Source organism: Chrysochloris asiatica, unplaced genomic scaffold (genome assembly GCF_000296735.1).
Source record: "Chrysochloris asiatica unplaced genomic scaffold, ChrAsi1.0 scaffold00206, whole genome shotgun sequence".
Lineage (NCBI taxonomy): Eukaryota > Metazoa > Chordata > Mammalia > Afrosoricida > Chrysochloridae > Chrysochloris > Chrysochloris asiatica.
Window position 1 is genome coordinate 4,959,979 of NW_006408724.1, and position 13,434 is coordinate 4,973,412.

The window sequence follows — 13,434 nt, forward strand, 5'->3', positions numbered from 1 at the left end:
CATATATCATCAGTTAACAGTGTTTCTCTCTATCCTCTTTAGCTTTTTTTTTTTGCGGGGGTGGGGGGCACAATAAAACATCTAAGAAAAAAAAAAAAAAGTTAAGCACTCAGCTGCTAATCCAAAGGGAAAAAAAAATGAAACACACAGAAAAAAGATATGCTTATTATAACTATTGGTTTTAAAAATTCAATTAATGGTATTTTTTGTTTTTTTTTTTACATAGCATCTTTATTGACATATAATTAACATTTTGTAAAATTTACTTTTTAATGCAATTCTGGAAATTCAGTTAATTTCACAATGTTGTGTAATCATGACCACTATCTAATTCTGGACATTTTTATCATCCCCCCAAAATCCTGTACCTAATAAATAGTTACTCTCCATTCTCCCTGCCATCAGCACACTCTATCCCCCACTGCCACTCCAGCAACCCTGAATCTACATTCTATCCCTGTGAATATACCTACTCTGTACAGTGCATACAAGGGGATCCATATAATATGTGACCTTTTGTGAGTGGCTTCTTCTAACATCATGCTTTTGAGTTTCATCAATGTTATAGCTTGTATCAGTATGAGTACTTCATTCCTGTTAAGGCAGAATAATATTCCATTTTATGGACACACCTAATTTGTTTTTTTCATTCATCAGTTGATGAACGTTTAGGCTGTTTTCCATTTTTATGAATAATTCTTATTGTATGAATAATAGTTCTATGAACATTTGTTATTTTTGTAAACTTATGTTCTCTTGAACTGTATAACTAGGAATGGAATTGCTAGGTTATATGGTTAAGCTTCTGAGAAACAGCCAGACTGTTTTCCATAGAGGACACACAACTTTATTTTCCTATGAGGTCTCAAATTTCTCCACATCTGTGCCAACACTTGTTATTTAAGTTGGTTTGAACTGCAAGGTCGGCAGTTCAAGCTCACCAGTCAATACTTGGATACCCTGTACAGGGGCACGTCGGAATTGACTCAATGGCATTCAACAACAACAACAATGGGTATGAAGAGATGTTGAGAATTGTTCATGTATTTATTAGCCATTCTTCCTTTGACAAATAGCTATTGAAATCCTTTGCCTATTTTAAATAGAATTATTTGTCTTTTTATTGTTGAGTTCTAAGAGTTCTATATCTGTTCTGGATACAAATCCCTTTTCAGATACATGATTTTCAAATATTTCTCTTAAAATAGTTAAAAAGATGATTCTTTCCCCCATTTAATTAACTTGGCATCTTGTCTAAAATCAGTTGATTATGAATATGCAAAATTTTATTTCTGTACTTTATATTAAAGTCTACTGTTATAGTTATGCCAGTACCACTCTTTCTTGATGATTGCAGCTTTGTCGTTTTGGAATCAGGAAGTATGAGTCCTTCTATTTTCTTCTTTTTCAGAATCATTGTGGATTCCTTGCAAATTCATATGCATTTCAGAATCAGCTAGAATTTTGAATTAAATTATTGTGACTGCAGATTGAGTGGAAACCATGGGTATCTTAACAATGTTGTCTTCTAATCCATGAACATAGTATATTTTTCAATTTATTTAAACCCCAAAACCCAAACCCACTGCAATCAAATTAAGTCTACCTCATAGCAATCCTTTAAAACAGAGTAGAACTGCTCCTTTTGGGACCAGGGAGTCTCTTCTTTCTCCTGTGTAGTGACTGAAGGGTTTGAACTGTAGTTATCAGCACAACTCCTAATCCTCAGCACAATATTTAGATGTTCATTAATTTCTCTCCATGATATTTTATAACTCCATATACAATGGAGAAAAGTGTCTACTCTGCAGTTGCTGGTGGGTATTCTGCAGTGTTCTGAAAATGCCTGTTAGGAGTAGCTGGTTTATGTTGTTGTTATTAGGTGCCATCGAGTCAGTTCCAACTCACAGCAACCCTATGCACAACAGAACAAAACACTGCCTGGTCCTGAACTATCCTCACAATTGTTGTTACCCTTGAGCCCATTGCTGCTGCCACTGTGCCAACCCATCTCAATGGGGGTCTTCTTCTGTTTCGCTGACACTTCACTTTACCAAGCATAATGTTCTTCTCCAGGAACTGGTCCCTCCTGATAAGATGCCTAAAGTATGACAGACAAGTCTCATCATCTTTGCTTCTAAGGAGCATTGTGGCTGTATATCCTCTGATACAGATTTGTTTGTTCTTCTGGCAGACCATGGTACTCTCAATATTCTTCTCCAACACAATAACTCAAATTAATCAATTTTTCTATGGTCACCCTTATTCATTGTCTAACTTTTATATACACATGAGGCTATTGAAAATACCATGGTTTGGGTCAGGTGCATCTTAGTCCTCAAATTGACAATTCTGCTCTTCCACACTTTAAAGAGATCTTGTGCAGAAGATTTGGATAATGTAATAAATACATCATTTGACTTCTTGACTGCTGCTTCCATGAGTGTTGATTGCAGATCCAAGCAAAATGAAGTATTTGACAACTTCTATCTTTTCTTCAATTAAAATGCTATTTATTGGTTTAGTTGTGAGTTTTTTTGTTTTCTTTACTTTGAGGTGCAATCCATACTGAAGGCTGTGTTCTTTGATCTTCATCAGTAACTATTTTAAGTCCTCTTCACTTTCAGCAAGCAAGCTTATATCATTTACATATCACAGGTTGATAAAGAGTCTTCCTGCAATCCTGATGCCACGTTCTTCTTCAGATAATCCAGCTTCTCTGATTATTTGCTCAGCATAACACTAGACTGTGAAGCACAAGTTCAGCAGTTCAAACCCACCAGCTGCTCCTAGGAAAGCCTATATAGGTTCACGAGTCAAAATCAACTCTACAGCATGTAACAACAACAACAAGATTGAATAAGTATGGTGAAAGAATATAGCCCTGGCACACACCTTTCCTGATTTTTAACCATTCAGTATCTCCTCGCTCTGTTCTAACAACTGCCTCTTGGTCTACGTACGGGTTCCTCATGACCACAATTAAGTGTTCTGGAACACACATTCTTTGCAATGTTATCCATAGCTTGTTATAATCTGCACAGCCAAAAGCCTTTGCATAGTCAACAAAGCACAAGTAAATCTCTTTCTTGTATTCTTTGCTTTCAGACAAGATCCATCTGACACCAGCAATGATATCCCTATTTCCATGTCCTGTTTTCTAGTTTATCTGCTGTTTAATTGACCTTTCAATGATTGAAAATGAGGTCTTAGTGTCTAAGTATTATTTTGAACTAGCTCTTTCTCTCTTCAATTTTGTTAGCTTTTGCTTCACAACGTTTGATGCTCAAGTTCAGAGATAAAAAATATTTTGCCCTCTCAAATATGCTATTAATTTTCATTTCAATTGTTATAGTTTTTATTCCAGAATCTCTAATTGTGTTTTGGTTTTGTTTTTTAAAAATATAATGGCCACCAATTTATTGCAGACCTGGTTTGGTGCTGAAGGATAAGCAGTGGAGTGCTAACCACAAGGTTGGTGGTTCAAACCTACTAGCTGCTCCTTGTAAAGTCTATGCAGGGTCAATATGAGTCAGAAGCAACTTGAGGGCATGTAGCAATGATGACAAGAACATTTGTTGAAACAGCATACCCATACTTTAAATATTTAAACATGGTTTCCTTTAGTTCTTTGACTATATTTATCACACCTAATTTAAAGTCTTATCTCATAAATTCAACATGTGGGCTTCCTCTAGGACCATTTCTAGTGTAATTCTTTCCTCCCTGTGTGTAAACCATATTTTCCTAATTTGTTTTCGGTGTTTGTTTAGGGAATAGGTGGGGTTGCATCTGATAAATTTTGCTGAAAACTGGATATGTTAAATAAAATAGTATAGCAAATCTGGAAATCATACTCTGCAACCTCTTCTCAGGGTTTGCTGTTGTTTTGTTGCTATTGCGCTTTGTTTAGTGACCTTCTATAGTAATTCTGCAGTCTTTGTTCACTGTAGAGTCACTTTGTTGAATGAGGTGACCGAACTCTCTGCTCAGTATAGGGATAACTAATGATTATGCAAATATATCTACAAATGTCTGGAACCAGTATGTCTCCTAGCTTTTGTCAAGGGGCTGTGTGCTTTGGGATATGTCTTCAATGAGCCACCCATAGTCTTCACTGTCTTTCATAAAACTTGAAAACTAATTTGAGCTGTCAGATTAGGGCCTTTACAGTTTTTTATTGGCTATATGCACAACTATTCACATGACATGACCTTCCAGAATTCCAAATATATTTCAGAGTTTTCAAAATCCCTTATGTTCTTCTCAATCTTCAATTTTTCCTTTTTAAGTTTTTGGTCAACCTCTTGTAAACTGCAGCTAGTATTTCCTCATGCAGTTGTGATGTTAAACAATTTCTGTTGATTGTTTTTGAAAAATGTTCTAGGGACAGGGCTGTTTGCATACTGTAAGCTCTGAGTCAAGCTAAACAAAGACAAACCCAGAGAACTGAGCTTTTCCAGGACACTGCCAGATAGGTTAAACAATGACAATTTCCTGGGGATGGGCTGAATCAGTTCCCCTGTCTATAGTGTTTGCTGGGTTGCTAGGTTTTGAACTACCATAGTTACAATGCTGTTGTGACTCTACTGTGGATCTGGAGATGGGGAGGATAGGAATAAGGCAGGTTAAAATGACATCAGAGTTATTATCTTTACTGAGATTCAGTCTTTTCTTTTTTGCAAAACAAATCCAGAAAACCCTCCTCCAGTTGTTTCAAATCATTGGCTAATTTACAGAGTTCTGAAAAAGTTGAAGTTGAAATTTTTTGCCAGTATTCTCAATTTTCAAAAAAAATATGTGTAACTCTTCAGAGGTAATTACCCTGTCATTCCTGAAGTTGATGACTCTTTAGATCTTAGATCTACCAAGGAATGAATATAAAAATGTATAGGACTGGGTTCTAATTCTTTTATTGTTTATCCAGTAGACAAAAGAAGTACAAAGACATTTTTTGTTTTTTGGAAGATCTTTATATTGCTCATTGTCATCAATGAAAATATTTTATATTTTGAATTAACAGTTTTAGCATGGACTAGTTATGCTTTTTGTCAAGTATTCCAGTTCTCCTCATTCTAAAGCCATGGCGGAATTGCACTTCCTGATACTCTTGTGGTTGGGTGAGGCCATTTGACTAGTTTTGGTCAGTGAATTATGAGTAAAAGGACAGGTATCATTTTTAAACTTCACACTTTTAGGCTGAGACATCCCAGGTCTCTTTTTCCTTCTGCTATGATCACGGCAGTATCCAGACTGTGGTAACTCCAACAATCTGGATCATAGATGAATGGTAATCATAGGTCCCTATTTGAACATGGTGCATATTTAATATGACCAGAAAGAGACCTTTTTGCTTTCAGCCACAGAGACTTGGAAGTTCTGATCACTTGTCCATTTAAATCACAAATACATTTAAAATACACTGGTTCATATCCAGGTGCCCCCTCTGTGGCTCTGGAGGCGGGGCTTGATGGCAGCTAGGGTGGAGGTGAAGTGAAGTTCGCCATCAGCCATACCACAGGATACCAGGCAAAGCAGATTCAGGCCAGAGCTCCAAAACTCAGAACCACACAGCTAGGAATATTTTAAAAGTTTGAAGGCTTATAGATAGTGGAACTTGAAGTGGAAGCAAGAAATTGCCTACTTTTGAATCTGCCAGGCTTGGCAGCCCAGAGCCAACAACTTGGGTGAGACCAAACAGCAAAACCAAGCGGGGAAGCAGATACACCATGGAATAACGCCACAGGAACCACAGAGCATAAGTGGACAATACACTTTGTCGGTTTTGCTTTGTTCTTATTTTATTATTATTATATATGTATTTTTGGTGTCTGTTCATTGGCCCCCCCACACTGTTTGCACACCTCCATTCTGGTGACTAGAGGTGGGGGGTCCTGAGTGAGTGCATACCCCCCACCCTCACCACTGGTGGGTTCTTCTGCCATGCATGCACACAAATATTCTCAGGCCAAGAGCCGTCCCTGAACTGTTTGTTTTTTTTTAAATACTGTGAAGGCCAGAACAGAGGTATAGAGAGGAAAAAAGAGTTTAAAAACAAAACAAGCTGAAAATTGAATTAAATCCTGAGGTACAGCATAACAACCAACAGTGGCATCTTGAAATCTCTCAGACAGTTTTGAAGGCAAGAGCTAAAAGAGGACAGTAAAGTCATACTCATATTAGACTACAGATTTTTTTCCCCTTTTCTTCTCTCACTCCTCTCCCTTTTCTGCAACTGTAGACTACAGTATTCAGTCTAGATTTTTGTTGTTGTTGTTTTGGTGGTGTTGGATTGTTTTTTGTTTTGTTTTGTTTGCTGCTGAGGCTTTATGCTCCCCCTTCTACCTTTGGGGGACTCTTTATCTCCCGATTTTACCCAGGAAGAGACAGCAACTGCTGCATTTAGCCAAGCTACAATAATACTCTATAAAACACCAAAACCTAGGCAAGAACCAATACCAACTGCCATATACCAGGAAGGCAGATAACACCTGTGAAAATTACTCTGAGGTAAGCAATAAGAAGAGTGAAAAGGGAAGCCCACATCCTAATCACATCTACCTGGAAGCAATCAGAAAGCATAAAAATTACCAAAACACATATTTAATTAAGTATTAAGGCTACAGATAAACACTAAACATGTCCAAGAAGGAAAAGCAGATAACCATATCAGCACATGTCCAGAAACAAGATAAAATGTCTGAGACAAATGACCTAGAGATAGACATGGACTACATTCTGGAAGGAGGGCAGGCCTTGGAAATGCCTGGGAAGGAATTCAGAAAAATTATTATAAAATGTTTCAAAACACTTTACAATGGAGTTGAGAAAAATAAGGAAGAAGTCAAGACAGCATTACAGGAACAATCAAATAAGATAGATACAGCAATGCAAATAATTAAAAACCTACAGAAACATGTCCAAATGATCAATAGTAGAATATCAGAAATAGACTATACTCTGAAAGGGCAAAGGAGTAGAATACAAGAGATGGAAGGCAGAACCAGTGAGCTGGAAGACAAATTTCTTAATACCACTACAATAGAAGAGAAAACAGAAAAAAGGATAAAAAAAAAATCCAAAGAAGGCCTAAGATTCATGTTGAACAACATGAAGAGGAATAATTTAAGAATTATCAGCATTACAGAAAAAGAAGAATCACACAAATCCACGGAGGAAATAGTTGAAGAATTGCTGGAAGAAAATTTCTCTAACATCCTGAAAAGTGAAAAGATAAACTTCAAGAAGCTCAACGAACCACAGGAAGGATAGAACCCAAAAGAAAATCACCAAGCCATATCTTAATCAAGCGCTCCAAAATCAAAGCTAAGGAGACACTCCTGAAAGCAGCTAGGGAAAACAGAAGTGTTACATACAAAAGCAAGCAATCAGATTAAGCTCGGATCTCTCAGCAGAAACCATGCAAGCAAGAAGGCAATGGGCAGACATATATAAAACCCTGAAAGAAAAAAAACTGCCAACCAAGAAGCCTTAATCCAGCAAAGCTATCAATCAAATACGACAGTGTAATCAAATCATTCCAGGATAAACAGAAGCTAAGGGATTTTGCCAAAGCCAACCCTACACTACAAAACATCCTAAAGGGAGTTCTGTGAACTGAGAACCAACAAGAACAGACAACAACCAGAGTCTGACATATGTGGCAGCACCTCCCAGAATTAATTCGACAGAAGGAAGAGTTGAGAACAGAACAAAACTATAAGAACAAACTCAGAGAATCTGGGAGGTCAGTCTATGATCAAAACAATTACAATGTAAAAGAAGGTAAACTCGTATGAACAGAGATCCAGATGGTGAGAAGGTCAGGTAGATGACAGGATAAAATAGACTGCACTAAATGGAGGGAAGAGTTAGTGGACTATAAGGCAACCGCAAAGAAAACTAACACTTCACAACATACCAAGAAAAAGAAAATCCAAGGAGAACATGGAAACACTACAACTATGAGGAAACTTACAAGAAAGAACACAAAAAGCATGAACTCAACAAAGGAAGACACACAGAACAAAAAAGCAACACCACAAGAAAACAAACATAATGGCAGCGATTAATCCATACCTATCAATAATTACACTGAATGTAAATGGATTAAATGTACCTGTTAAGAGACGGAGGGTGACAGAATGGATAAGAAAACAAGATCATTCAATATGCTTTCTGCAAGAGACACATCTCATACATAGAGACCAAAATAGATTAAAAGTCAAAGGATGGGAAAAAACATACCAAGCTAATTGCAATAAAAAATGAACAGGAGTGGCAGTACTAATCTCTGATAAAATAAACTTTAAGGCAAAACCCAGCATAATAGATAAAGATGGACATTATCTCATGATTAAAGGGACAATTGAACAAGATGACATAACAATAATAAATATCTATGTGGGGGATGGGATTAGGGGAGGGAAGGGAAGGTGGAGCACAGGGTAGGGAATTGACATAGAATAGTTTGGGTGCTAGGGTAGGGGGCAATACACAAGAAGGGTGAGGTGAATGGAAGAACAAAGTAGATGGGAGAACAATTAGGCAGGTATGCATGGGCTAGGTGGGACAGAGGTAAATAACGATGTATGCACAACCTTGGAATAACAGGGCTCTGGGATACAGGGATTGAGGCATGGTTGGAATGAGCAAAAGGGGGGAAATAATGTTAAATGCTTGGCTGTCTCTTCAATTTGGTTATCCTGGCATACCATTATAAAATAGACACTTGAGGTGGAGAGAAAGGAATAGCCAGAAATATCATCACAGAAAGCTTGTAAATCCGTCTTCTGCCCATAACTGACTGGAATACCTAAAATGGGGCTACAACTTGCCCAGTGAAGGAGACTTCCTGCAGACCCTCCGCATCACATAAGACCATAGGTGGAATCTTGAAACACATCCAGAATCTTCTGAGGTGGGAAATTTCCACTTGAAAGGACAAGTAGACCAGCCTGGAGTGGCTAGAAGAACAGAAGATACTTCTTGAAAGACCAACAGGAAAAATACAAAACAATAAAGGCAGACCGAATGATTACTACAGGAACAAGCAAGTTGCTCACCCAGGAGACATCAAGGAAAGTGGTCAGATCCCCTCAAGGCAAACCCCCTTCTAAGATTAAGATACAATGGGAATACACACTCTGATTGGTGACCATGTTCGTCACCGATAAGGGGAAGTGAGGGAAAAACAACAATGAAGCAGCGAGCTAAGCTCTACAATGTTCAATAGACTCCTGTGAACCCGGGTGAAGACTTGGTTGGCCAGCAGTGTGGCAAGACCTGGGGACTCTTTGGCCCAGAGTCAGTGACATAGCCACAGAGGATTAGAGTGAAAGATAAAGCATCCAGCTGATAAGAGAGGGCATATGCATAAGAATATCCACACTTGCAGATAATACCCACTTGACCTGGCTTCAATGACTGGATGATCAGAGCTCAACTAGAAGAAAAAAGAAGAGTAAAAAAAGAGTAATCTGATACAATTTGATGAACTTGACCTACACTTTTTGATGCAGTAGCTCAAAAAGAGAAAACAAATCTTTATAGCGAGGATCATTCATACCCCCTCCATATACAGATAAGACAGGGATGGGCAACTTGGACATTGGCTACCCAAAATGGGGGTGGGGGGACACAGGGGGATGCTACAAAGGCAAGAAGTGACTGGCTTACAAGCTTTCAAGAGGGAACCTGATCCAGAGGGTGGGTATGGAGGAAGGTAGACTCTCCACTGAGTAGTATCCAATCTGTCTAGGTGGGGCTGATGAAAGGAGATGTGGATAGGTCTCTTGTGATACAATAGCGAATAATTGTTATCAGAACTGATTGTGAAGGTTGGAAATGTAAAGGTAGACGCTGTGTAGCAAAAAGAGGGTAGTGATTAACTTTGCAGTCTAGGAGCAGAGGTCCCTGGGACCATCAAGGGAGAGAAGCAGAGAGAGGAAGCCTGCCCAGAGAAACAGTGACACCAGAGATGGAGGCAGAGACGATGGTGTGGAGAGATGGAGTAGCTGGGGACTCTAGACTCAGAGAGGGAGAGGTGCTGTGTGATGAGACTGGGGGGCAGCCTTGCAGCCTTGGATGGTTGATGATGCCTGGAGGGGATTGTAAACATGGCAATGAAACTATATCCGATAGGATGAATATAAAGCTAATGTTCTCCCATGTAAACTATCACATAATTCACAATAAATATATATACATTTTTTAAACGTAACTCAGGTTTATTTAGGAGAGCACTGAACATATTGATCAAGATTTAAATATTATCTCTAAATTGTATTTGACAATCTTGTTGATGGTTTCTTGCTCTTAGATAAATAGATTAATATTTTAAGGAAGAGATTTACATTTAGTTACACGTAAGCACCTTATAAAGTCAGTAAAAATTAAAAACAAGATATTAGAACACATACTGTTGTTATTATTAAGCGCTGCTGAGTCAGTTCCAACTCATAGAGACCCTATATGGAGTTTCCAAGGAGTGATTGGTGAGTTTGAACCACCAGTCTTTTGGTTAACAGCCCAGTACTTATCCTACAGTGCCACACCAGGACTTCAGAACATTGTTGTTGTTGTTGTTAAGTGCTGTCGAGTTGATTCCAACCCATAGCGACCCTGTATAGGGTTTCTAAGGAGCAGCTGGTGAGTTTGAACCACCAACCTTGCAGTTCTAATGGCTTTGTAGTCTGGTACATTAACCCACAGCACCACACCAGAATAATAAGGAGCATTAAATAAAAATAATATAAATCCCTATTCAGTGATCTCTCTGATACAGATTATAAGAAGCTAATAATTTTTTAAAGTCTGTATAGTCCTTTGAAGCTAGGAGTTTAAAGTTCTTTTAATTAGATCCTGTGTTAAATTATGGGTCCCAATAAAGTATTTCAAGGACTAAGAATAACCACTGAGAAATGCCTGACAAATTTTTCTATATTAACCATCAAAATCATAGAAGCTATTCAAAGGTGGTGAACATATTTTTCAAGGAAAAGGCAGAAAGTTTCACAAAACACTGTTAGCACAATATTACTTTCACTTAGAAATTTGAGGATGTCTTAAATATTATAAAATAAAAAATTTAAATAAGCTAATTTTACATTGAAAGTGACATTTCTGAAGGTGCATTTAAAATAAAATGCAAAGGAAAAATATGGTTACCTCTGTCTTTCAGTTGATCCTTAGCCATTGTGTATAGTTGCATGTGTATATTTGCATGTATGCATACATAGTATTTGGAAAGCAAATTTTTAAAAGCTCCTAAACTAGTCTTTAGAAATTACAAGTAAATATATATTGTGGATATCAAACTTAATGTTGAAAATATGATATAAAATCTGTATACTTCCTAGATGCAAATGTATAATCTTTAGAAAAGTTAGCATTTGTAAACTTAAAAGAACACTTAAACATATGAGGATGACATTTGGGCCATACTTACTCTTCTTACACATTTGTATATTGTTTCTGTTGTAGTATGACTGAGAAATTGTGGTCCACACATATCAGTCTTAAAAAATAATTCTATTTATTACCAAACACACCTGTAGCAATGGTAGGTGAAAGTCCAGCAGAAATGTCCACTGCAAACCACTCCAGAAGGAATCCTTTCCCTGAGACTGAAGAGTCCGAATAAAATTGAACTGTCAAAGAATTCCTAGAGGAGCTAAAGGATGCAGTCTGGGTACCACAGTAAATTCCAATTTGACGGGAATGAATGCCAAGCCCATCATAAATCTGCATGTGAAACACAGATAGCAGAGCACTGTATTTAGGCAAGTACCCATTTTCTTCACAAAAAGAAAACTAAATGAATGCCATATATCCCCAACTTTCAGTCAAGCAGTAGATAGGTATATAGGAGGAACAACAACACTAGTAAGGTATGTACATTTGGATGGATATTATTCTCTAATTTTCTCTCCACCTGTTATTGTTAGGTGCCATGGAGATGGTACTGACTCACAGAGACCGTATGCACAACAAAAGGAAACTACACAGTTCTGTGCCAACCTCATTGCTACGTTTGAGCCTATTGAGGCTGCCATTGTCCCAAGCCATCTTGTTGGGGGGTCTACCTCTTTTTCGCTACCCTCCATTTTACCAAGCATGATGTCCTTCTCCAGGGACTGGTCCTTCCTAATAATATGTCCAAAATATGAGAGATGAAGTCTTACCATCCTGGCTTCTATGGAACATTCTGGCTGTACTTCTTCTAATTTAGATTGATTTGCTCTTCTGGCAGGCCATGGTGATCTTAATATTCTCTTCCAAAACCATAACTCTAATGCATAATTCTTCTAGGGTCTTCCTAATCCATTATCCAACTTTCACATGTATACGAGGTTATTGAAAATACCATGGCTTGGGTCAGGTGCATCATAGTCCTCAAACTGACAATTCTGCTCTTCAACACTTTAAAGAGGTCTTGTGCAGCAGATTGGCTTAATGTAATATGTGGTTTAATTTCTTTACTGCTACTTCAATAAGTGTTGATGGTTGATACTAGCAAAATTAAACATCAATCTTTTCTCTATTTATCTTGATGCACTTATCAGTTCAGTGGTGAGGATTTGTTGTCTGTACATTGAGGTACAACTCATACCTCAAGCTGTGGCCTTTGATCTTTATCAGTAAGTATTGTAAATCATCTTTGCTTTCAGAAAGCAAGATTGTATAATTGTCATAGTGCAGGTTGTTAATGAATCTTCCTCCAACCCTGATGCCATGTTTTTCTTCATATAACCCAGTTTCTCAAATTCTTTGCTCAGTATACAGATTGAATAAAGTATGGTGACAGAATACAATCCTGGCACACACATTTCCTAATACTAAACCATTCAGTGTTCCCTTGTTCTGTTCAAATGACTACCTCTTAGTCTATGTACAGGTTTCTCACAAGCACAATTAAGTGTTCTGGAATACTGATTCTCTGCAGTGTTGTCCATAGCTTGTCATAATCCACACAATCGAAAGCCTTTGCATAGTCAGTAAAGAACATGTAAACATCTTCCTGGTATTCTCTGCTTTCAGTCAAGATCCCTCTGATGTCAGCAATGATATTCCTCATTCCGCATCTTCCTCTAAATTGGCTTGAACCTTTGGCAGTTGCCTGTCAATGTACTGCTGCAGCCAGTTTTGAAATATTTTTAGCAAAATTTTACTTGCATGCTATATTAAATGATATTATTCAATGATTTCCACATTCCATTGAGTCATCTATCTTTGGAATGGGTACAAATATGGATATCTTCCAATCAGTTGGCCAGGTAGTTGTCTTCTAAATTTCTTGGCATAGATGAGTGAGTGCTTCCAGTGCCACATTAGTTTGTCGAAAGATTTCAACTTGTATTCCATCAATTATCAGAGCATTATTCTTTGCCTTCTTTGCCAATGCCGTCAATGTACCTTGGACTTCTTCCTTCA

General features: G+C 37.7%; 1 protein-coding gene across 1 annotated transcript in view; it reads right to left on the bottom strand.

Annotated features, from left to right (window-relative positions):
* The window catches only part of CUBN (cubilin (intrinsic factor-cobalamin receptor)), a 384,343-nt gene that overhangs the window by 117,992 nt on the left and 252,917 nt on the right, over nucleotides 1-13,434 (bottom strand). Inside the window, exon 39 of the mRNA XM_006872611.1 lies at nucleotides 11,553-11,745. Coding sequence (XP_006872673.1) covers nucleotides 11,553-11,745 — 193 coding nt within the window. The remainder of the gene's footprint in view (nucleotides 1-11,552; nucleotides 11,746-13,434) is intronic.